This window comes from Nicotiana sylvestris, chromosome 3, assembly GCF_000393655.2.
Source record: "Nicotiana sylvestris chromosome 3, ASM39365v2, whole genome shotgun sequence".
In the NCBI taxonomy this organism is placed as follows: Eukaryota; Viridiplantae; Streptophyta; class Magnoliopsida; order Solanales; family Solanaceae; genus Nicotiana; species Nicotiana sylvestris.
Window position 1 is genome coordinate 189,746,213 of NC_091059.1, and position 26,143 is coordinate 189,772,355.

Sequence of the window (26,143 nt, forward strand, 5' to 3'; positions counted from 1 at the left end):
TAAGCCACATAATTTCGAGCTATATATTATCCGCTATCTGGTCAGTGGTCACACTGGACTTTGGAGGCTGGAGCAAAGTACCATCTCCAAGCTAGAACATTTTTTTGAATATATGGCATAGTGTTTTAGGTTGCCACATAGGCACTCAAACAAAAGTGTATTTAAAATTTATGAGTTCATGCAGTAACCTCAAGTTAATATGCGATAATATTTGAATTTATAGTTTTAACATTTATAAATATTCAATAAATTTTTAATACATATAGAAAGTATGAATAAAAACTATTGAGTTTACGTGAATCATAAGAAGTATTGTCCGTCTCTGCAGCCAAAGGCCATGATAAATGCAGTCACGTGGTAGGACTAGCATAGAACTCTTACAACCTATGTTGCCCAGACTCACTAAAAATGTTACCAGGTGCGTGTCGGATCCTCTAAAAGTATGTGCATTTTTGGAGGGTCCGACGGGGATGCGGCAGGATTTTGGAGAGTCCGGACAACATAGCTTACAACAGAGATGGTGATTTTACCATTATCCAAGAAAGTAACTTCATAAGACTAAGCATGTTCTGCTGAAAAAAGAAAACACAAAAATACAGAAGCCTAAGACATAACCATCGGACAACTGGAAAAAAGACAATACAACTGCTCCTTAAAGAGAAGAAACATGGAATTCTATTACTTTTTGATATTCCAAGCGTGGGATGACCGAGGCCCGGTTGCAATTCCCTCATAGTATTGGCTGTCAAGCTTTCCTTTGTTCCATTGTATGACAAAGTCAGAGAATAAATCGCGTGCAGTCTCAGACGAAAGATCTGAGAAGAACAAATTCTTCTTATCTTTCAGCCAAGTAGCAAATTCATTGTTCTTAGAGAAATAATCATCTTTTGATAACTCTTCAAACTTGTTTTTCTGAGAAAGAAGGTAAAGCAATATAATTAAAAATCAAAGATGGAGGAATAAAGCCTGAGTGAAAATGGATGTCCTAATTATTTTCATAAAGGAAGTCGTGAGAAAGAACAGAGGAGAAAACAGTTACTGCTACTGCTACAATCTAACAACTTTTCAAGTATTAAAGAGCTCTGAAAGTGTGGACGCCATTAACAATTCACCACACAGAAATTATTGCCCTTCTTGAATCTGACAGGTTCTCTTCAAAAGAATGATTCCTCCATATATGAATACCTTGGTTTACTTCACAAATACTATTTTATATCTGCAATCAAGACGACAATAGTCCAACCAAGATTTCAGATATCACAACTGAAGAAAATGGAACTCCAGTATTTTTCCAAGTTTACAGACTTATTTCTAAGCATCAGCCAGCCACATATGTAATGAAGACTCTCTACAAGAATTAACATAGATAACTGAAACGTCATACCACAAGAAAGCTATATCTAACTATCAGTTCCAGCCAAAACAGAAAAAGACGAGCAACCTATTATATTCAACAGATTCAACACCAACTTAAACCAATGCTACCTACATACAGCAACAAATTAGTGCGGAGGATAATAACTATGCGAGCAGATAACAATTTCCTTCCACGAGATATGATACAGAGTAAAATGGTAAGCTTGAGAATGTTATTTTGAAGCAAAAGAAATGTAGGTATTAAACAAGAAGCACTCACCGATTTATCCTTATGTTTGTGGCTCTTGGTTTTGTGCTTTTCCCCTGACTTCTTCTCTGAAGCAATATCAGTGAGTCAGTGTGTCTAACATATCTTCTAGCACCAAACCAGTAACATACATGGAAACCATTTAATCTAAGTGCACACATCTCCCTATGTATAAACATACATTATTTAAAATATCAGAAACGACCATTTGCTATAATAATCATACAACATAACTATAGTGGTTTAAATCTATAAAGCTACAAACAAGATGTCACCATGAGTCGCACAAAATAATGGAGTGAAACCTAATAATACCAAGAACAAAGGTTAGTAACATGAAGTAGAACCAGCAATCCAGCCTTTGATCCTTTGTTTAGATTGTAAAAGATTGCCTAAAATCTAACAGATCATCACTGACAAGTCACAAGTCTATCTCTAAGACTATTAGTTACTCCATCACTATATAAAGAGTTGAAAGAACCCAAGGGAACCCTAATTCTATTTGAACAAAATCGAAGACCTTTTCAATTATTAGAATAAGATATCCTAGCTTTGACTCGCATCCGTACATGGATTGCACTCTAAGATCTTGGAGTTCAGTAAATAACACCATTGTAAATGGAAGATCTGAACAGAGAACTCCATTTCAAAGAAGAAGGCTTAGTCACTAGCAAGCACCCATCATTTCCAAAGGCAAATGGTGTACTAACCCATCATTATTGATATTGCTTTTCCAGGTATATTTTCTGACACTTGGCTCGCTGGTACTATTTTTATGGTTATGTTGTTGTTACCATTCTATTGTCGCATGTCATCTTCTTGTGCCGAGGGTCTATCGGAAACAACCTCCAGAATAGGGGTAAGGTCTGCGTACACACTTCGCTCCCCAGACCCCACTAGTGGGATTATAGTGGGTTGTTGTTGTTGTAAATGGTGTTCTAACTATTTCCACATACGTACCCATCATTTTTCTTCTTTTTCTTTTTTATATGTGTTTGTGTGCAGACCTAATTTATTGTTTAGTTGCTTAATAAATGGCAGATCACATAACCTACACGTAACTATCAATTGAATTGGAAACCAAAGCAAAAGGATTGCTGAGCGGCATAATACTTGCTTTCCCTTTTCAAACTCATTATACTAATCAGTGCAGCAAACCCTAACAGCAACAACATCAAATACTAAATAGCAAACGTTTTACGGAACTAAACGAACCCTTCTGAGGCCCAATTAAAGAACAAAATCCCTAAATTTTCATAATAAAATCAGTAAATTCTCAGCTTATTTTGTAATAATACTGAACAGAACTCATATACAAAATTTAAAATAAAAATAAAAATTGTGCAAGTACCTTCACTAGAATGGGATTTGTGCTTCTCCTTCTTGGATTTGTCCTTCTTTTCTTTCCTTCGCTCTTCATCCCCTTTGATATTCTGGCGTTTGCTTTTCACTTCATCTAGACACAAACACGTATAAGCCCATATATATATATATATATATATATATATATATATATATATATATATATATATTCAAAAATTATCTCTTTGCAGCTTTTGGAAGACACAAGAAAGGAAAAAACCTCGTGGAGAAGAAGGCGAACTTCTCTTATGCTTCCTCTTCTCCTCCGGCGTCTTCTTATCGCTCCCCATTTACTCGCACCTCTGATTCTATTTGCAGAAGAACAAATCTTGAGATTGTTGTCTTCCTTTTATTTATTTTAGTAAATTTATATTTATACTAACTACTATTGATAAGCTTAAATGAGATAGAATATATATTGAATATTTCTTGCATATGCATATAATAATTAATTTTATATATTTTACTTTACTATATTATAGAGGAGCGAGTCCGGAACCAAAATGTGGTTCTTTTGGACTCAAAGAACAAAAATGAGCGGAAAAAGAATATAGTGACTGTATAGGTCCAAATTTGGTAACCACAGTAACGGATAAGCAAGACAAAGGACAGGGTCGACCACGATACAACGACTGCAGGTCGTCCTCATAAAGGTTGATGCCAGAAGCGGGCAGCTAAGATCGGATATTCTTTATGCTGTACCTTTTAGGATTTTTGGGGAATGTGTCTTATAAATAGGAAGAGATAGGGGACGGGGGGGGGGGATCTGCCTTTTTTTTTCTGAACTGGGAACATATTGTAAAAGTTGAAAGGAAGAATATATGAAAGAGTTGTCTTATTCATTTATTCAAGCACATGTTGTTCAACCTTGATCCATAAATCTCAAGATCCCATACACATTTTGACCTCTCGCTTTTCCATGTCGTCGTCAGAGAAAAGGAACATTCCAATCATATAATCATTAGGTGATAGTTCCTTTCCCGTTATAATCCTTGTCATTACTCACATTTATTATACATTTATGCTATAGCATGTATTATCAATCATAGCACATTAAGTTCATTGTTTAATGCTCCTAAACTCTAATCGCTATACAAGAGCTTTATTTTATTCGATCTAGAATTTATTAAGTTCAAGGATTCGTCCCTTCTAATTTATTATTAATTGGTTTAGCAATTATTTGCTCAAACAATTTGGCGCCGTCTGTGGGGAGGTTTTTAGTTGAAACTATAGTTCTTTCTAGATCATAAAAAAAACAGTCATCTCTTCTTCGTTTGCACGAACTAACAATGGCAGGAAAAGGCGATGCAAGACTGAAAGCAATAGCAGGCGTCACCACCAACATTTTGAACACCATTAACGAAGATGGCAGGGAAGACAATGAAAATGTGACACCAAACACTATGCCGAGGCGAAGTGCTTCACCTCCCCTCACGAAAGCGTGACACCTTCACGCGAAAGGGGAGCCTCCACATCTACAGCTGAAGAAGCACCACCAGTAGTGAAAAAATTACTAGAAGAGTGGCTGACAAACACTTTAAACATTATACTCGACAGACCTGCTCAAAGGGAGAACAAAAATACCGCGCAAGCAGATATCATAACAACCACCGGCAAGCAGCCCATTCCTCAAACATGAAACACTTACCCCACTGTTGATGCAGGTAATGATGCGCTAGCAGCCGTTCTAAAAAATGGAAGAAATGGAAAACAAAAACAAGGTGCTCCGTGACCAGATGAGGGAGCATCAAGAAAGGGTCGATAAATTCGCCCCAAAGTTACTACCAAAACGAGACATTGGTCGATTCGTCGAACAACCGTACAACGAGGAAACGGCTCCACACGCTATTCCCAAAACCTTCAAAATACCACCGTACCTAAAGATATACGATGGTACTACAGACCCAGAAGATCACATCATCCACTACGTCACAACGGTGAATGGCAACGATCTTTTGAAGGAGCAAGTACCATCAGTATTACTAAAAAAGTTCGGCGAAACCTTGACAGGGGGAGCCTTAACCTTGTATTCACAACTGCCAGCGCGATCAATAGCAACGTTCGAGGAAATGGCCGACAAGTTTGTCACCGCCCATGCAGGGGCTAAAAAGGCGGAAGCTAGGGTGAATGACATATTCTCTGTTAGGCAATCTCCTGGCGAGGGACTCAGGGACTTCCTCGCCCAGTTTAACAGGGTGAGAATGAGCCTACCAAATGTATCAGAAAGGATGGCGGTAGCGGCCTTCCAGAATGGGTTAAGCAGGAACGGGTCAAGAGCAACTAGAAAACTATTAAGCAGGCTCATGAAATACCCTCCCACCACTTGGGAAGAAATCCATAATGCCTATTGTGCCGAGGTGAGAGCCGACGAGGATGACCTTAACGGTCCGACCCAACGACTAATGTTAGTTCAAGTAAAATCAAGGAAAGATCATCGTAACAATGGTCGAAGGGATCAGTCAGGCCCCTGTCTCAACCGAGAAAGACAGCAACCCTACGTCAGAATAGTCGTCCCACAGTCTCATCGACATACGGAAGGGCCGCCCAAGCCACACACAGGGACTCAGCGAAACAAAAGAGGTATGCCTCAACTCTTATCCGCTTATAATTTTTGTGTTTCTCTTTCAGAAATAATGTACGCACTAGAGAAGCTTGGCACAAAGGTGAAATGGCCACAAAAGATGAAGTCCAACCCAAGTACTCAGAAGTCGAACGTTCTCTGTGAATTCTACCAGGAGCAGGGTCACAAAACCGAAGGCTGCATAGCTCTACGGAAAGAGGTAGTAAACATGTTGAACCAAGGGCACGTGAGGGAACTGATGAGCGATCGTGGACGAGCCAACTTTTCCCCTGGACGTGAACAACACCAGGGACCTCCAAAGCCAACCTCCCCCACTCGCACCATCCAAATGATCATCGGTGGAGGCGATGAAGCGACAATAAACCATGTGAAGTTCACCATTACACAGAAACTGAAACGGTCAGTCACCCACGAACGGTCCGACGACCTCGGAGACAGTATCATCTTCGATAAGTCGGATACCGACGATTTGACTTTCCCTCATTTTGATGCTCTTATTATTACTTTACATATTTCCGATACCGATGTAATAAGAATAATGGTAGACAACGAAAGCGGCGCGTGTATTATCCACCCTCAAGTCCTCGCACATCTGAGACTCGAAGACAAGATAGTATCGCATTGTATAACACTAACATGTTTTAACAATGTAGTTGAACGAACCTCTAGGGAGATAACGCTACCTGTTTTGGCCGGGGGAGTCACCCTAGAAATAAGATTCCATGTCATGAACTAAGACACAGGTTACAACGCCATCATAGGACGGCCATAGATACACGCCATGAGGGCCATCCCGTCATGCCTATATCAAGTAATCAAGTTCCCTACTCCCTAAGGAATATTCAATATCCAGGGCGAACAATGCACCACCCAAGAATGCCATCGTATCGCCCAGGATTGCACGTACACCCATCAGTTGAAGGGAACAAATGCAGAGGCATAACAATTACCAAAGTCGGGGACTGAACTCGACGTACAAACAGACGTCATCAGGGACCCCGACATCGTGGAAGTTGCTGAATCAACGGTAGAAGATCTCGATCCCGTCCAACTGAACAACAGCGGTAGAAACAAAAAGGCTTACATCGGACATAAGCTCTCAGAACCAGGTAAATTTCACAAGATTTTAATTGACAATGCCGATCTTTTTGCTTTCTCCCATGCAGATATGCCAGGTATTGCGAAAGACGTGGCCACACACAAGCTGAATGTCGACCCACTCTATCCACTAATGCAGCAAATAAGAAGGAAATTCAATGCCGCAATCAATGAGGCCGTAAGTGATAAAGTAGATAAGCTCCTCGCCAACGGCTCAATCCGGGAATCAAAATACCCCCAGTGGGTCATCAATGTGGTCATGGTAAAAAAGAAAAATGGAAAATGGCGGATGTGCGTAGATTTCACAGACCTAAATAAGGCATGCCCAAAAGACTCATTTTCATTGCTTCACATAGACCATGTCATCGACACAACAACATGACACAAATTGCTAAGCTTCTTGGACGCTTACTCGTGTTACAACCAAATCCTAATGGAGGAGGAGGACTAAGAGAAAGCTACTTTTATCACCCATCAGGGAACGTACTGCTATAGAGTCATGCCATTCGGATTCAAGAATGCGGGGGCAACGTACCAAAGGTTGGTCACCAAGATGTTCAAAGATCAACTCAGTAAAACAATGGAAGTTTACATCGATGATATATTGGTCAAGTCAAAAAGGAAAGAGGACCACATCGATCACTTGAAAGAAGCCTTCGGTATATTAAGGCAGTACGACATGAAACTAAACCCCGAAAAATATGCCTTCGGTGTAACCTCGGGCAAATTTCTTGGTTTCGTGGTATCACAAAGAGGCATCAAAGTCAACCCAGATCAAATCAAAGCCATTGAAGGAATACCTAAAGTATTAACCAACAAGAAACAAGTGCAAAAACTGACTGGCTGTAAGCCTCCCTGTCAAGATTCATCTTGCGATCATCTGACAGATGCCACAAATTCTTCAACGTGCTGAAAAAAGACAACGGGCTCCAGTGGAATTCAGAATGCATCGACGCCTTAAAAGAACTAAAGGCATACTTGTCCTCGCCCCCACTACTTGCCAAAGTAGAGCCCGGCGAACGCCTCCTAGTATATTTGGCTGTTTTAGAAATTGCGGAAAGTGCGGTGCTGGTTCACGAGAACAAAGGTACGCAATATCCAATTTATTATATTAGCAAAACCCTAGTCGATGCCGAAACGAGGTACCCCCACTCGAGAAGTTGGCCTTAGCACTGGTCATAACTTTACGAAAGCTTAGACCCTATTTTCAGTGCCACCCCATATCAGTGGTGACAACCTTCCCTTTGCGGAGCATCCTACATAAACCCGAATTGTCAGGAAGTCCAAGTGGGCCATAGAACTGAGCGAGCACGATATCAACCACGAACAACGATAAAATTGCAAGTACTCGCCGACTTAGTCGCCGATTGCAGTGCCAAAATAATGCTCGAGGTCGAGTAAGAAGCTTCCCATACCTCCCCTAGGCAACCCGACCTCTGGGTCCTTTACAGTGATGGTGCATCCAATGCGTGGGGATGTGGACTGGGACTCGTACTCGAGGTCCCAATAGGGAAAGTTATCCGCCAGTCCATACCGTGCCCCGATATGACTAACAATGAGGCCGAGTATGAGGCCGTAATTGCAGGGTTAAAGCTAGCTCTCAAATATGGAGCATGACGGGTCATCCTCAAATGTGACTCACAACTCGTCGTCAACCAAGTTATAGGGACTTTCCAAATCAAAGAGCAAAGGCTACAAAAGTACCAAGCAAAAATTCACAAGCTACTGCCAGAATTCAATGAATGTCGAGTAGACCAGATACCTCAAGCTCAAAATATCGAGGCAGATGGCCTCGCCAAGCTAGCAGCAGCCACCAAAAATATCACTAAAGAAAAGGTGGTCACTCTCCTCCACTCATCAATAGACCAACTCGAGGTACATTCCATAAATTTGACTTGGGACTGGCGCAGCCGCATCATGACATATTTGTAGGAGGAGTACTCCCACAAGACAGAAAAGAAGCCAAAAATCTTCGAATGCAGGCAACCAGGTTCAACACCATAAATCACGACCTATACAAGAGAATTTTCGGGGGCCCCTTGGCAAAATGCTTAGGGTTGAATCAAATAAGACGCGTGCTCAAAGAAGTGCACGAAGGTCATTGTGGCGCCCATACAGGCAACCGAGACCTTATCAGATGTCTCATTCAGGCAGGTTATTACTGGCCCACTATGAAAAAGGAAGCAGCAGATTACGTCAAGAGGTGCAAGCAGTGCCAAAAGTACGCGCCTATGATACATCAAGCGAGCTACAACCTCCACTCTATCACTTCGTCATGGCCAGTCATCAAATGGGTAATGGACATCATCGGACCCCTCCCAACGGGGCGAGGTAAGATACGTTTTCTTTTGGTTTTAGATGACTACTTTTTCAAATGGGTGAAAGCAGGTGCGTTCACCCAAATACGTGAATAGGAAGTCATCACATTCATATGGAGGAACATCATATGCCGCTTCGGCATCCCCAAAGAAATAAGCTGCGATAATGGGCCCCAATTCCAGGGAAAAAGACCACTGAGTTCTTCGAAAAATGGCGCATCAAGAGAATACTCTCCATGCCATATCATCCTGCTGGCAACGGTCAGGCCTAATCCTCCAACAAAACAATATTGAATATCCTAAATAAAAAGCTCGAGGACGCCAAAGGATTATGGCCGGAGTTGCTACTAGAGGTACTATGGGCCTACCGCACCACGCCAAAAACAAGCACAGGCGAAACTCCATATTCACTGGTGTACAGGACCGATGCTATGATACCTGTTAAGGTTGGAGAGCCTAGCCTGAGATACTCCAATGAAAGCGGACAAAACAATGACTAGAACAGAAAACAAGACCTCGACGAGGCAGAAAAACGAAGAGACATGGACTATGTAAGAATGGTAGCCCAAAAACAACAAGCAAAAAGGTACTACAATAAAAAGGCCAAAATACGACCACTATACGTCGGAGACTATATTCTCAAGGCCAAAACACAAGCGAGCAAAGACCCAAAAGAAGGCAAATGTAACGACCCGATTGGTCGTTTCATGAGTTACCACTCCGTTTCCCCTATTTATGCTTCTTATTGCCTTGTTCAGCTGTATTATGTGTTATCGGGTTGGTTGACTCGGGTTCGGAGAGGTTTTAGTAAGGTTTAAGACACTTAGTCTCTTTTGAGTAAGCTTAAGTTGGAAAAGTCAACCAGATGTTAACTAATGTGATATGATAAAGGGCTCGGATGTGCGTTTTGATGGTTTGGATAGCTTTGGGAAGTGATTTGGGACTTAGGAGCATGATCTAAATGTGTTTTGGAGGTCCGGAGTAGATTTAGGCTTGAATTGGCGAAATTGGAATTTTGGCATTTTCCGATTGATAGGTAAGATTGTAATATAGGGGTCGGAATGGAATTCCGAAAGTGGGAGTAGGTCCGTGGTGTCATCTATGATGTGTGTTCAAAATGTTTGGTCATTCGGACGTGGTTTGATAGACTTTTTGATTGAAAGCGGAAGTTGGAAGTTTTTGAAATTCTTAGGCTTGAATCCGATGCAAATTTGGTGTTTTGATGTTGTTTTAAGCGTTACGAAAGTTGGAACAAGTTTGAATGATGTTATGGGATATGTTTGCATGTTTGGTTGAGGTCTCGAGGGCCTCGGGGGAGTTTCGGGTGGTTAAACGGACCATTTCATGTTGGAGGATATTGCAGAAAAACTGCTATTGGTGTTGCAGGTTTTTGACTTTCGCGTTCGCGATGCATGTCCTGCGTTCGCAAAGGGTTAGGATGGGAGGCTGTTAAGTTGGCCTTCACGTTCATGAAGATGGTCCCGCGATTGCAAAGGGTCGAGATCAATGGTCATCGCATTCGCGAGGGCTCTGCTGTGTTCGAGTGGAGGAAAGACGACAAGATGGGTCCAAGTCAGTTTATTCTTCGCGTTCGCGAGTGGTTGCCGCGTTCGCGCTGAGTTGTGAAGCTAATTCTTCGTCTTCGCGTGCATAGGGTCGCATTCGCGATGAAGGGGAAAATGGTCAACTTAAGTTTGTGCTTCGCGAGCGCGAGGCATTGACCGCGTTCGCGAAGAAGGATTTTGAATAGCTGGGCAGAATGTTTTAAAAGGCCATATCCGCGATTTTGGGTCTAAGTTTCAACATTGTTGGGCGATTTTAGAGCTTTTTGAGGAGGATTGAAGAGAGAATCAAGGGGAAACACTTGGAAGTAAGATTTATGGACCTAATACTAAATCCTAATGTGATTTCTACCTAATTAATCATGGAATTTGTGGAATTTAAGCCTAAAAATTGGAAGTTAGGGCTTGAAAATTGGAGACCTAAATCTAGGGATTTGAGGGGTCATTTGTGATTGGATTTTGATGTATTTAATATGTATGAACTCATGGAAAGACAAGGAGTTTGTTGATGTAATTTTTATCGAATTTCGAGATGTGGGCCCGGGGATCGGGTTTGGTTAATTTCGGGATTTGTGTCGTAATTTGATTACTTTCGAGTGGGATTTGTTACCTTAGCATATTTTGATGGTTATGTACTGATTTTGGTTAGATTTGGAGCATCCGAAAACCAATTCGAGAGGCACAGGCATCGCAGGCTAGAGTTTGGACCGGATAGAGGTAAGTAATGATTGTAAATGCTGTCCTGAGGGTATGTAACCCCGAATTTCACATCGTTGTGCTACTTTGAGGTGACGCACACGCTAGATGACGAGCGTGGGGTAGTACACCATTGGGGATTGTGATTTAGTCCGCCCCGTATGACTATTTAACTGCATATTTGATTGAAAACGGTTTGCTATCATCATGTTTTGGGCTGAATGCCATATTTGGGCCTCGTGCCAACTATTTTAGACCCTTAGGGGATTTTTACTACTATTCCTCACTGTTTTGATTTTATATTTGTACTCAGTCATGTTATATTCTACTATTTTTATAACTTAGCCATGTTTACTCTGTTTTGATATCTTAAATGATATTTTGGGCTGAGCCTCATATTTTATTGTGCCGGAGTGGCTTTTAGAGATTTCTAACTAAGTAGGGCCGAGGGCATGTGTGGTGAGGTTATTATGAGATCGGGCTACACGCTGCAGCAGCATTGTGCTGATTCATGATTTTTAGGCTGAGGGCCTGAGTTGTACGCCACGAGGTGGCTTGATATGAGGTCGAAAGCCTGTTTAATTATGCCATGAGATGGCTTGTTATTGCGCTTGGGCCGTAAGGGGCCCCTCCTGGAGTTTGTACCACCCTAGTGAGCGCGGGTACCTAGTGTGATATGTGATATAGCCCAAGGGGCTGATGTTATTCCATGTGATTGCCCGAAGGGCTGATTCTGTTGATATTTTGTCCGACGGGCTGATTTATGTATCTATCTTTTCTCCCTGTTTTTATTCACTCGTTGAACTATTAAAAGATGTTTTAAAGAAGTTTTCACTGAACTAAGGTGTTTTTACAAGTTTTCACTATTTTTATTGAATTGTGTTGGTTTTATACTGCCTCTTTGTAGCATTTTGCTGTGTTTTATGTGTTTTCTTATCGCTCAGCTGCCTTTACTTTTATTACTTACTGAGTTGGCGTACTCACATTACTCCCTGCACCCTGTGTGTAGATTCAGGAGTCTTGGGTCACGCTAGCAAGGGCTGATTGCTTCCAGCAGGCTGTTCGGAGTTCATTAGGTAGCTGCTCGGTGTTCGTAACCCAGTGTTTATCCTTCCTATCTTTATTTTCCTTGTACTAGCCTTGTACTAGACTATATAGACTTTTCATTCTCTTAGACGGATGTTCTAGATGCTCATCACTGGTGACACCCCGATGTTGGGTTGTGTTTATTTCCGCATTTGTTTTATTTCACTTTATTTTGGGATTTATCACTTATTAGTGACTTAAATTGAATTATTATAACTTTTTAAATGGATTGGGAGTTTCTGATAGTTGGCCTTGTTTCACAATAGGCGCCATCACGACCGGGTCTGAATTTAGGGTCGTCACAGCAAACTAGGAACCAATTGGGACGGGTCATACAAAATCACAGCAGCAGCAAGCAAAAGAGCATTCCAACTAGAAACAATAGGAAAACTACTACAAAATAATTGGAATGTCTCCCACCTCAAATACTTCAACTTCTGAAAAAGGACAACCCTCAAGTCGTACTCTTTTTCCCTCACCCGGGTTTTGTCCCAATTGGGTTTTCTCGGGGAGGTTTTTAACGAGGCAATGTCTCAAAGTTCAAAGTGTAATTCATCGCCCTGCCTGCCGACTACCTCTCCGGGCCGAGCGATGAAGGGACTAGATACATGGAAACGTCTCCCTCGAATTACTTAACATTCGACCTCGCTCGAATTACTAAACATTCGACCTCGCTCGAATTACTTAACATTCGACCTCACTCGAATTACTTAACTTTTGACCTATATTTATCCTAGGTTACATAGGTCTCACAATTCATGAGCAGGTTTAGTAGAGTCTCACGGATCGGTACGGAGACGTCTGTATTTATCCTCGAGAGGCTGCAGAACCTTTAGGAAACTTCATATTCTTGAAATTCTTGTCATGCGAATCTGTTGATCTGAGTACTAAACTTCTATTATTCTATTCTCTCACAGATGATGAGGACATAAGCGACCGTTCAGGATGGATGACCACCAGTGCCACCAGCTGGGGCCACTAGATGTTGAAGACGCGGTCGAGGCCATGGTACGGGCAGGGGTGTAGCCCGCACAGTAGCAATGACAGCACCTGTAGATCTACCAGCCACCCCAGTTCAGGATCAGGTCCCAGTTGTGGATGCTCCAGCAGCACCAGCTCAGGCACCAGCTGTGCCCATTGTGATTTCGGGTCTTTAGGAGGCCCTGGCTCAGATTTTATCAGTATGCACTAGCTTAGCTCAGGCAGTCTCAATTACTACAATCGCAGCTACTTCTCAGGCCGGGGAAGGTACTCAGACTCCCACCGCTCTCACACCTGAGTAGGTTGTGCAGGGATTCAGACACCGGGGGCACCTCCAGCTCTGCCGATTGCAGCTGTTCAGAACTATGGAACTCCTGCCATGCTAGAGGACGAGCAGTGCAGGTTGGAGATCTTTGGTAGAATTCAGCCTCCGATTTTCAGTGGTGCAGAGGGCGAGGATGCCCAGGGTTTCTTGGACAAGTGTTAGTGGATTCTTCGTACGACGGGTATTCTGGAGACCAATGGGGTTGCTTTCACTACTTTTCAGTTTTCTAGAGCTGCCTTCACTTGGTGGGAAGCCTATTGGTGTAGCACCCCTTACCTGGCAACAGCTCTCCGTTCTCTTTTTGGAGAAGTATATGCCACAGTCTCGCAGAGAGGAGCTGCATAGGCAGTTTGAGTGGTTGTGTCAGGGAGAGATGACTGTGACGCAGTATGAGATGAGGTTCTCGGAGCTAGCTCGTCATGCTGTTTGGTTGGTTCCTATGGAGAGAGAGAGAGAGAGAGAGAGAAGATTAGGAGGTTCATTGATGGCCTCACATATCAACTTCAAATTCTCATGACCAGGGAGAGGGTGTCTGGTGCTACTTTTGAGGAGGTTATTGACATTGCTTGCGAGATTGAGTCAGTTCATCACCTGGAGCAAGATGATAGGGTGGCCAAGAGGCCTCGGGGATCTGGTAGTTATAGTGGTGCTCCTTCGAGGGGTCAGTTTTAGCACGATAGAGGCCGTCCATTTAGGCATGCTTAGTCAGCTCGCCCAGGTTATCGTAGGGCATCATCGTGTCATGGTTCTCATAGTTCTCATCAGGGCCAGTCATTTCTCAGTGCCCTTCCGGACCAGAGTTCATCCCGTGCTCTGTCAATTCAGGGCTCTTCTATGCCAGGTGTATCTGCTAGTCATTCTGGTGCTAAGGGTTCCCTTCAGTCCCCGTCTCTAGCACCAGGGAGTTGCTATGAGTGTGGAGAGTTGGGTCATATGTAGATGCAGTGTCCTCGTCATCTTGGGAGTTTATCTCAGTAGAGGAGTCAGCCAGTTACTTCACCACCACCCACCCACCCAGCTAGGGGTGGAGGTTAGTCGGCTAGGGGTCGCCCTAGAGGGGGAGGTCGATCAGGTGGCGATCAAGCCCGTTTCTATGCACTTCTATCTAGACCCGATGCTATTGCTTCAGATGCTGTGATTACAGGTATTATCTTAGTTTTCCATAGAGATGCCTCTGTATTATTTGATCCCGATTCCACTTATTCTTATATGTCATCATACTTTGCTCATTATTTGGATATGCCCCGTGAGTCTCTTGTTTCATCTGTTTGTGTATCTACTCCGGTGGGCGATACGGTTATTATAGACCGTGTATACCGATCATGTGTGGTGACTATTGGGGGTCTGGAGACCCGAGTGGATCTTTTGTTGTTATGTATGGTAGACTTTGATGTTATATTGGGCATGGATTGGCTATCCCTGTGTCGCGCTATTTTGGACTGTCATGCTAAGACAGTGACTTTGGCTATGTCAGGTGTGCCACGGATTGAGTGGCGAGGTTCGAACGATTATGTTCCTAGTAAGGTGATTTCATTCTTGAAGGCCTAGCGTATGGTTAGGAAAAGTTGTCTTTCATACTTAGCCTTTGTGAGGGATGTCGGTGTAGAGACTCCTAGTATTGATTCTGTTCCTGTTGTGAGGGATATTCCTGATGTGTTTCCTGCAGACCTGTCGGGCATGCCACTGGATAGGGATATTAATTTTAGTATTGACCTGGTGCCGGGAACTCAACCCATTTCTATTCCACCGTATTGTATGGCACCAGTGGAGTTGAAGGAGTTAAAAGAGCAGCTTCAGGAACTCCTTGATAAAGGGTTTATCCGGCCTAGTGTGATGCCTTGGGGTGCGCCTATTCTATTTGTGAAGAAGAAGGATGGCACGATGAGGATGTGTATTGACTACATGCAGTTGAATAAGGTAATAATCAATAATAAGTATCGTTTGCCTCGTATCGATGATTTGTTTGACTAGCTTCAGGGAGCTAGAGTGTTCTCCAAGATTGATCTCTGTTCAGGTTATCACCGGTTGAAGATCAGGGACTCGGATATTCTTAAGACAGCTTTCATGTCCCGATATGGTCATTATGAGTTCTTGGTGATGTCTTTTGGGCTGACCAATGCCCCAACAACATTCATGCATTTGATGAACAACATGTTTCAGCCTTATCTTGACTCGTTTGTCATAGTCTTCATTGATGATATTCTGGTGTATTCGCGTAGTCAGGAGGAGCATGCGAAGCATTTGAGAGTTGTGTTGCAGAGATTGAGGGATGAGAAGCTTTATGCAAAGTTCTCCAAGTGTGAGTTTTGGATCAGTTCAGTGGCTTTCTTGGGGCACGTGGTGTCCAGTGAGGGTATTCAGGTTGATCCAAAGAAGATAGAGGCAGTTCAGAGTTGGACCAGACCGTCCTCAGCCATAAAGATTTGTAGCTTTCTTGGTTTGGCGGGTTATTATCGCCGGTTTGTTCAGGTATTCTCATCTATCGCATCGCCCTTGACCAAGTTGAATCAAAAGGGTGCTCTATTTAGGTGGTCGGATGAGTATGAGGAGAGCTTTCAGAAGCTCAAGACTGCCTTGACCACAACTCCAGTGTTAGTTTTGCCATAAGATTTATGTTCATATATCGTGTATTGTGATGCTTCACGAGTCCGTATTGGGTGTGTGTTGATGCAGGAGGGTAGAGTTATTGCTTATGCTTCTCGTCAGTTGAAGCCCCATGAGAAGAACTACCCGTTCATGATTTGGAGTTGGCTGCCATTGTTCACGCGTTGAAGATTTGGAGGCATTATTTGTATGGTGTGTCTTGTGAGGTGTTTACTAATCATCGTAGCCTCCAACACTAGTTCAAGCAGAAGGATCTTAATTTGAGGCAGCGGAGATGGTTGGAGTTACTAAAGGATTATGATATTACTATTTTGTACCATCTGAGGAAGGCCAATGTGTTGGCCGATGCCTTGAGTAGGAATGCGGTGAGTATGGGAAGTTTGGAATATATTCCAGTTGGGGAGAGACCTCTTGCAGTTGATGTTCAGGCCTTGGCCAATGGTTCGTGAGGTTGGATATTTCGAAGTCCAGTCGGATAATGGCTTGTGTGATTTCTTGATCATCCTTATTTGATCGCATTAGAGAGTGCCAATATGATGATCCTTATTTGCTTGTCCGTAAGGACAGAGTTTAGCATGATGATGCCAGAGATGTGACTATTGGTGATAATGGGGTGTTGAGGATGCAGGGCCAGATATGTGTGCCCAATGTAGATATGCTTCAGAAGTTGATTATGGGGGAGGCCTATAGCTCGCGGTATTCCATTCATCCAGGTGCTGCGAAGATGTATCAGGATCTGAGGCAACATCATTGGTGGAGGAGAATGAAGAAGGACATTGTGGGATTTGTAGCTCGGTGTCTCAATTGTCAGCAGGTGAAATATGAGCATTAGAGACCGGGTGGCTTGCTTCAGCAGATGGATATTCCAGAGTGGAAGTGGGAGAGGATCACCATGGACTTTGTAGTTGGGCTCCTACGGACTTTGAAAAAGTTCGATGCTATTTGGGTGATTGTGGATTGGCTGACCAAGTCCGCGCACTTCATTCCTGTGTGTACTACCTATTCTTCAGAGCAGTTGGCAGAGATCTATATCCGGGAGATTGTTCGTTTGCATAGTGTCCTAGTGTCCATCATTTCAGATAGGGGCACTCAGTTTACTTCACAGTTTTGGAGGTCTGTGCAGTGAGATTTGGGTACTCAGGTTGAGTTGAGCACAACTTTTCACCCTCAGACGGACGGGCAGTCCGAGAGCACTATTCAGGTATTGGAGGACATGTTGCGCGCTTATGTCATTGATCTTGGAGGGTCATGGAATAAATTTCTACCACTCACATAGTTTGCTTATAACAACAGTTACTAGTCGAGTATTCAGATGGCTCCATAAGAGGCATTGTATGGTAGGCGATGTAGATCTCTAGTTGGTTGGTTTGAGCCGGGTGAGGCTAGGCTATTGGGTACAGACTTGGTGCAAGATGCTTTAGACAAGGTGAAGGTGATTTAGGAGAGGCTTCATACAACACAGTCAAGACAAAAGAGCTAATAGGGAGGTTCGAGATGTGTCCTACATGGTTGGTAAGAAGGTTCTGTTAAAGGTTTCACCTATGAAGGGTGTTATGAGATTTGGGAAGAAGGGTAATTGAGTCCTTGGTTCATTGGGCTTTTTGAGGCGCTTCAAAGGATTAGGGAGGTGGCTTATGAGCTTGCTTTTGCCACCCAGCTTATCAAGTGTGCATCCGGTATTTCATGTTTCTATGCTATGGAAGTATATTGGTGATCCGTCTCATATTTTGGATTTCAGCACGGTTCAGTTAGATGATGATTTGACTTATGATGTGGAGCTAGTAACTATTTTGGAGAGTCAGGTTCGGAAGTTGAGATCAAAGTATATAGCTTCAGTGAAAATGCAGTGGAGAGGTCGGCCCGTAGAGGAGGCTACCTAGGAGACTGATCAGGAGATGCGGAGCAGATACCCTCACATGTTTGAGGCTTCAGGTATGTTTCTTGACTCGTTCGAGGACGAATGTTTGTTTAAAAAGGGTAGGATGTAACGACCCGGTCGGTCGTTTCATGAGTTACTACTCCATTTCCCCCATTTCTGCTTCTTATTGCCTTGTTCAGCTATATTATGTGTTATCGGGTTGGTTGGCTCGGGTTCGGAGAGGTTTTGGTAAGGTTTGAGACACTTAGTCTCTTTTGAGTAAGCTTAAGTTGGAAAAGTCAACTGGATGTTGACTTATGTGATAAAGGGCTCGGATGTGAGTTTCGATGGTTTGGTTAGCTTCGGGAGGTGATTTGGGACTTAGGAGCGTGATCAGAATGTGTTTTGGAGGTCTGAAGTAGATTTAGGCTTGATTTGGCGAAATTGGAATTTTCGCGTTTTCCGGTTGATAGGTGATATTTTGATATAGGGATCGTAATGGAATTCCGGAAGTTGGAGTAGGTCCGTGGTGACATTTTTGACATTTGTGTAAAACTTCAGGTCATTCAGACATGGTTTGATAGACTTTTTGATCAAAAGCGAAATTTGGAAGTTTTTGGAATTCTTAGGCTTGAATCCGATGCAAATTTGGTGTTTTGATGTTGTTTTAAGTGTTCCGAAGGTTGTAACAAGTTTGAATGATGTTATGGGATATGTTGTCATGTTTCCCGAGGTCCTCGGGGGAGTTTCGGTGGTTAAACGGACCATTTCATGTGGGAGGATATTGTAGAAAAACTGCTGTTGGTGTTGCAGGTTTTTGACCTTCGCGTCCGCGATGCATGTCCCGCGTTCGTGAAGGGTTAAGATGGGAGGCTGTGAAGTTGAACTTCGCATTCGCAGAGGTGGTCCCGCGATGACGAAGGGTCGAGATCAATGGTCATCGCGTTCACGAGGGCTCTGCCGCATTCGTGTAGAGGATATGCGACCAGATAGGTCCAAGTTAGTTTATTCTTCGCGTTCGCGCTGAATTGTGAAGCTAAGGCTTCACGTTCACATGCATGGGGTCGCGTTAGCGATGCAGGGGAAAATGGTCAACTTAAGTTTGTGCTTCGCGAACGTGAGGCGTTGACCGCATTCTCAAAGAAGGATTTTGAATAGCTGGGCAGAATATTTTAAAAGGCCATATCCGCGATTTGGGTATAAGTTTCAGCATTGTTGGGCGATTTTAGAGCTTTTTGAGGAGGATTGAAGAGGGAATCAAGGGGAAACACTTGGAGGTAAGATTTATGGACCTAATACTCAATCCTAGTGTGATTTCTACCTAATTAATCATGGAATTTGTGGAATTTAAGCCTAAAAATTGGAAGCTAGGGCTTGGAAATTGAAGACCTAAATCTAGGGATTTGAGGGGTCATTTTTGGTTGGATTTTGATGTATTTGGTATGTATGAACTCGTGGGAAGACAAGGAGTTTGTTGATATAATTTTTATCGAATTCGGACACGTGGGTCCGGGGGTCGGATTTGTTTAATTTCGGGATTTGTATTGTAATTTGATTACTTTTGAGTGGGCTTTGTTCCCTTAGCATATTTTGATGGTTATGCTTTGATTTTGGTTATATTTGGAGCATCCGGAGGACGATTCGAGAGACAAAGGCATAGCGGGCTAGAGTTTAGACCGAATAGAGGTAAGTAATGATTGTAGCTGTCCTGAGGGTATAAAACCCCGGATTTCACATCGTTGTGCTACTTTGAGGTGACGCACACGCTAGATGACGAGCGTGGGGTCGTGCACCGTTGGAAATTGTGACTTAGTCCGCCCTGTATGACTGTTTTACTGCGTATTTGATTAAAAACTATTTGCTATCATCATGTTTTGGGCTGAATGCTATATTTGGGCCTCATGCTAACTGTTTTGGACCCTTAGGGGATTTTTACTACTATTCCTCACTGTTTTGACTTTATATTTGTACTCAGTCATGCTATATTCTACTGTTTTTATAACTCAGTCTTGTTTATTCTGTTTTGACATCTTAAATGATATTTTGGGCTGAGCATCATATTTTTATGTGCCTGAGTGGCTTTTAGAGATTTCTGACTGAGTAGGGCCGAGGACCCGTATGGTGAGGTTATTTTGGGATCGGGTTGCGCATCGCATGCAATATTTCATCAATCTGCCTTGCAGTCTTGTTGGGTGGGTAGAACTTATTCAGGAACTGCTTTACTAATTCCTCCCAGGTGACAAGGAATTGATTGGGAGCGAATTCAGCCAAGTCTGAGCTTCCCCAGTCTCAGAGAACAGGAACAGTAATAGCTTGATAGCTTTTGGGGTCACATTTGGCTGCCTTTGAGTCACACAAATTGACAAAAAAAATTTCAAATGTTGCTGGGGGTCTTCAATATGTGACCCGGAGAACAATCCCTTATTCTGCATCAGATGCAACATGTTGTTGGTGATCTGGAATGTCTCCGCTTGAATTGCGGGCACAGCTATAGCAGTTGCCAGGTTGTCAGCTGTGGGTTGAGCCCAATCATAAAGTGCAGCTTCTAGCACAAGAGGTGCCACCACTCTGACGTTTGGGTCAACTGGCTCATCCCTGATGTTTTCGTTGACGTTATCTACGTCACCCATGTCAAATTCAAGCTGGTGTGGTTGTTGTGTTTGTTGGATCCTCCTGTTGGCACGGTTCAATGCCCTGAATGTTTTCTCGGGGTCTGAAAGTCCTTCAAGCAGTTCTCCAGTCCTCGAAGAATTTCTAGGCATACACCTGAATTCCACAAGAGTTCAAACGTTAGAATTTCAATGAAAAATGTTTAACACCTTTGAAATTTGATTTGAACTAATAATTTTAACACTACTTTTAAGTTGTAATACATAACTCCGTTAGTTCCCCGACAACGGCGCCAAAATTTGATAATGCCCAACTATGCCTTTTAAAGGACAAAGCGGTCGCTGTAAATATAATCCAGTTTTTAAGTCCGTAATCGAATCCTCATGGAACTAACCTATCTATTACCCTCTTCGGCAATGTTATTATCAACTCAATCAATCTCTAGATGCAAGATTTTTGATCAATAACGATTGGGCTTTTGTTTAACTACTTCGACTACTATTAAAAACAACGGTAAGCTAAAACAAAGATAATTTAATGGTAAAAAGGTCTAGGGAAGTGATTTCCCCAATTGCTAGTTTAGGTCCTGACTCTTCCGCTATAATCTCGCCATAATACTCTATGAGGATTAAGAGCTATGGGTTATCGTAATTATCTCTCGATCAACTACAATAATTTACTAGAGCATTCTCTCGAACTACTCTAGCTGACAATAGTTATGCAACTCTAAAGTATCCCACCAAAGTTTTGTTATCTCTAAACCCACTTTTAAGTTCAAGTAATGAATCTCTTCAATTACGCAAAAGTGGTGTTGTTCAACCGCTGTCTAACCTAATACTCTTTCTCAAGCAATATAAGGTAATTAGACACGATTAATCAAAGGCACATTCAATTAATCACCATACAAAACGTAGTTGAACAATCATATCATAAATCCGGCTCGATTATAACAGCTTGAGTCAAAACTTCAACCAACAATTGGTTCCATCAACCCTAGATAAGTATTTAGCTACTCATAACAAAATAAGAGAAAACTACTAAATTGTTCATAATGTAAAATTGCAAGAATTAAAAGGAGATAGAAAAACTCTAATGTTTTATTGATCTTCTCACACTTGTTCTTCCTCCAAAAGTAGTCTAAAATTAGCTTCCCCCTTCAGTTGGGCGAGTTTCTAAAGCTTATAAGGGTTTTACAAAAGTTTCCCCGAAATTACACTTTGGTTTTCAAACTTCCAGCTGCGTGAACAGTGCATCGCGGTCGCGGCCAACCGCGGTCGACCGCGGTGAAAGCTGACCTTTCTACCTCACTTCAGTAACTTGTCGTGGTTCACCGCGGTCTCGATGGCCTTCTTTCCCAGGCCATTTATGCTTCTTTGTGTTCGGGTACTTGTCGAGTGGGTGTTTTTCTTCACATTATCGCCTCCAAAACACTCCATGTTGCTTCCTCTCATATAATATTCCCTGCTAAGCAAAAGAACACTATTTAGAGCATTTTGTTGGCAATTTATCTATAGAACAACAACAAAGTATGGTCATATTAAGGTGTAGATATCAACTATATCGCCTACTATCAGGCGCCCCCCTGGATAACAAGGGAATACATTTCAAGTTTTGGCATCAGGCGCCTACGTGGATAACAAGGGAATACATTTCAAGTTTTGGCATCAAGCGCCCACCTGGATAACAAGGGAATACATTTCAACTTTTTGTATCAGGCACCCACCCAGATAACAAGGGAATACATTTCAAGTTTTTGCATCAGGCGCCCACCTGAATAACAAGGGAATATATTTCGAGTTTTTGCATCAAGCACCCACCTGGAAAACAAGGGAATATATTTCGAGTTGTTGCATCAGGCGCCCACCTGGATAACAAGAGAATACATTTCAAGTTTTAGCATCAGGCGCCCACCTGGATAACAAGGAAATACATTTCAAGTTTTGGCATCAGGCGCCCACCCGGATAACAAGGGAATACATTTCAAGTTTTAGCATCAGACGCCCACGTGGAAAACAAAGGGAATACATTTCGAGTTTTTTGCATCAGGCGCTCACCTGGATAACAAGGGAATACATTTCAAGTTTTAGCATCAGGCGCACACCTGGATAACAAGGGAATACATTTCAAGTTTTAGCATCAGGTGCCCACCTGGATAAAAAGGGAATACATTTCAAGTTTTTGCATCAGGCGTCCACCTGGAAAACAAGGGAATACATTTCAAGTTTTAGCATCAGGCACCTACCTGGAAAACAAGGGAATTCATTTCAAGTTTCAACATCAGGTGCCCACCTGGAAAACAAGGGAATTCATTTTAGAAGTAGGCTCAAGACAACAGCAGGAACCCGCCTGAGGAATGAGGCCAATTCAAGTTAGAAATAGTAAAAGTTTGCCTCAAGAGTGCAAGTCAACAGTTCAAGATGCGCGACAAAACCGCAAAGGTTTCAAGATCAAGTTTGAAGATATATAGATAGGATTTTTGTAACTCATAAATCATAGATTAGTCTAGTTTCTTTTCGTTTTGTCTCGGTATAATAAGGAGTTCAACAAGCAGTAGCAGCGGCAGTGACAACGACAGTGAAATCACAACTTCTCGATAGTCCCAGCTACCAAAACTTTCAGAACTACACTGACCTGATTCCTTTACAGCCAAGGATATGTAGGCAACCTCGGAAGCAGGGTTCGGTCAGGCTTTTCAAAATTGCTTCTCATATAGTATCCAAATGGGAAAAAATCGCTCGTATTTGCTCACTTTATCTTTGCCCGGAAACTCTTCATGTTTTCGAGAAAAGAGGGGCAACTGTGAGCACGTGATTTTTGCCCTATGTGAAATACTCCTACAAATTAAAGAAATAGATTTTTCCCAAATTGTTTGCAATTTTATAGGATTTTTCGTAGAATTTTGTTAATTGTTTGCATTTTTGTGCACGTCTAATTCTGTTAAAATCATAAAAAAATATCAGAAAATATCATGCATTGCATTTAAATTTTTTGTTCATATTTTAGGATTAATTCGTTAATTTATTTCTTTATTAAAATGAAGATCACAAAAAATATCTTTCATTTTACATTTTAGCCTTTAATGCTAATTTAGTCATTTTCTTTCCTTTAAATTAGGATCAACTAATTTTGTAAATATTATAATTAGATAATTAACTTAATTTTGCAAATTAGATTAATTTAGGACTCAATTTAGATTTTTAATTAATTAAAGAAAAAGAAAAAAAAGAGAGAGAAAAGAACAAGTAAAAGAAAATAGGAAAATGTTTGGTCTTGTTATATTGGGCTAATTTGTTAATTAGCCCGAATTAAATTCCCCTTTCTTGACCCAATTCTGCCCAGTCCAATCCCTTTTACCCGGTCCAACCCCTTTAACACTAAACGATGTCGTTTCCTCTAGGTTTCAATCCCAGCTGTTGATCGTTCCAGATCCAACGACTGGGAACTGGTCATCAACTTATTATATAGCTGTCCGAAGTCGGCCCCCCAGTACCCTACTCATTTTCACTCTCCAGTTCCAAATCAATGAATCCCTAGTCGCCTAAAATCCCACCCACCGTTTCCGCCACCGGAAATCGCCTCACGGCTGTGGAACTTCTCCAAACCACCTTAAAATCTAACCCTGCAACCATCGTCCCCTCCTTTTTTCAAATCCCTAAATCTTTTCACTCAAACCCCGTCCAATCAGGCCAAATTTCATATCTTATAGCATGCAAAACCTAAGTCACATGATTTTGAATTTCCAAAGACGATTTAGGCCTGAAACTGGTGTTAATCGTTTGATCTCAACGAGAACATTCGATTAACACCTATTTTGATTTAAATCAGAGAAGGCCAGAGTCCTGCCCGAGCCAACTGTTATAGTTATATCTACTAATCTTTTCCTCTTTCTATTTCCTCGTTCTTCTCTTCTTCTTTATCTTCTTCTCTCTTTCTTCACTCTGTTTGCTTCTGTTTTCCCTTTATTTGACCAAAAATGAAGAAGTTTAGGGTTCCTTATTTTGGGTGTTTGACCTCAAATTCATCGGTTTGTCAATTGCTATTAGGTTTCTTAATTTGTCTTAGCTTATGTCTAATTAGTCTAACTTTTAAATCAGTCTAGTTTATTATTGTAGTTCTAGTTTCCTTTTGTTGTTATGATTCTCTGGTCTAATATATTGATCTGTTTGATTGGTTTAATTCTTAGAAATGGTTCATTATTGTTAGTTTTGGACTCATTTTAGTATTAGGTTTATATATTTCTGTTTCTGTTTCATTTCTGATTCGGTTCATGTTAAATAAATTTAGGGTTAGTTTAAAGGTTTAATTGCATAAGGATTTGTTCCTTCGATCTTTATTTTGTTTTGATTCTGGTCTTGTGTTGTTGGTCATGATTTGGGAATAAACAATACTTATAGGGGGTTAATTGAACAAATAGAAACTTAAGGGGGTCATGGGAGGGGTATGCAAAAAGAAATCTGGGTAGAAGCCTCTAGAATTTAGGGCAACTAGCTCTATTTGGCCAGCAAAAAATGCTGAAACCAATTAGAGGTTGTCAACTGTCCCATTTCTGTTAGAAAGATGTTTTTAGGGGTTGTGTGAGAGAATAATTCCCTGATTTCAGTTTTTCCAGCACATGGCATTTAGGCCTATAAAAATACCGTTTCTTCACTCATTTACACATATGCTGATACAGATTTCAGACTTTAGAAAAAACCCCAAAAAGTCCTGCACTGTTTCATTAAATAGCTAAATTTTCTCTGATTTTCACAAGAAAAGCAAGAACAAGTTCTCTTGAAATTTCTGGGGTTTTAAAGGCTTAAACATGGTTTAATTTTGGAGTTGTGCTACTGCTGCCGGCCTTCTGTTCTTGTTCCTTTATGCTGACTTCTAGGTTTCTTTTCTTCTGTTTGTTGTATCTAGGTATCTTCATGAGCTTTGAAATGCAAAAGTGAAGCTGTAATATGTTGGCTTGAAGTAGAAAACTCAGGTTCTCCTTTTTGTTTAATGTCTTCTTTGTTTTTATTTCTTTTATTTAAAGATTCTTTCCAGTTGTTTAAGTCTGTTTAAAACTGATGCTTTATTCTATAATTTAGTCACAATGTTTAGATGTTTGAAAGTTAGAATTGGTTTTAGTTGTTTCATGTGTGGCTGGACAGTTTGCTATGCCTAAAAGTTGTAATATTTGGGACTGTGTTAAAATGTTTGACTGTAGGCTGTCCATATGTGTTTGAATGGCTGAATACCCTCAGCTAAGTTAGTTTAAGGTTTAGTGTTATTAGCATGATTGCATATTTAGGGTTAGGATAATACATGAATGAGTTCATATTAATATGCAGTATGTGTTGAATCATGTTATGTTTGGCAAGGGTCAGAAATTTTATCATACCTCTCGATTTGCAATAGTAGCAAAGTTATTTCATGTGCAAGTTAATGGGATTTATGAAAAAGAAGGATTCTGG

The 26,143-nt window shown here is 41.7% G+C and overlaps 2 protein-coding genes across 2 annotated transcripts; one reads left to right on the forward strand and one right to left on the reverse strand.

Moving 5' to 3' along the window:
• Positions 1-323: 323 nt before the first annotated feature.
• Positions 324-3,365, reverse strand: LOC104238226 (style cell-cycle inhibitor 1-A). The gene is made up of 4 exons (XM_009792527.2): positions 3,207-3,365; positions 2,976-3,080; positions 1,637-1,692; positions 324-912 (listed from the first exon to the last, which is right to left on the reverse strand). Exons 1-4 carry the CDS (start codon positions 3,274-3,276, stop codon positions 679-681), a joined length of 465 nt encoding a protein of 154 aa, XP_009790829.1. The 5' UTR covers positions 3,277-3,365; the 3' UTR covers positions 324-678.
• A 1,315-nt stretch (positions 3,366-4,680) lies between these two features.
• LOC138888501 (uncharacterized) lies at positions 4,681-6,839 on the forward strand. Its single transcript, XM_070170370.1, has 3 exons — positions 4,681-5,566; positions 5,615-5,966; positions 6,734-6,839. The coding sequence occupies exons 1-3, from the start codon at positions 4,681-4,683 to the stop codon at positions 6,837-6,839; spliced, it is 1,344 nt and encodes a 447-aa protein (XP_070026471.1).
• The last annotated feature ends 19,304 nt before the right edge of the window (positions 6,840-26,143 follow it).

Bases quoted from the DNA above. Each gene is read 5' to 3' on its own strand.
- LOC104238226 (XM_009792527.2), bottom strand. From the start codon at position 3,276: ATGGGGAGCGATAAGAAGACGCCGGAGGAGAAGAGGAAGCATAAGAGA. The intron at 1,693-2,975 runs GTACTTGCACAA...ATATTGCTTCAG, and splicing joins CAAATCCCATTCTAGTGAAG to AGAAGAAGTCAGGGGAAAAG. The intron at 913-1,636 runs GTGAGTGCTTCT...CTTCTTTCTCAG, and splicing joins ACAAACATAAGGATAAATCG to AAAAACAAGTTTGAAGAGTT.
- LOC138888501 (XM_070170370.1), top strand. From the start codon at position 4,681: ATGGAAGAAATGGAAAACAAAAACAAGGTGCTCCGTGACCAGATGAGG. The intron at 5,567-5,614 runs GTATGCCTCAAC...TTTCTCTTTCAG, and splicing joins GACTCAGCGAAACAAAAGAG to AAATAATGTACGCACTAGAG. The intron at 5,967-6,733 runs GTCAGTCACCCA...TCTCCCATGCAG, and splicing joins ATTACACAGAAACTGAAACG to ATATGCCAGGTATTGCGAAA.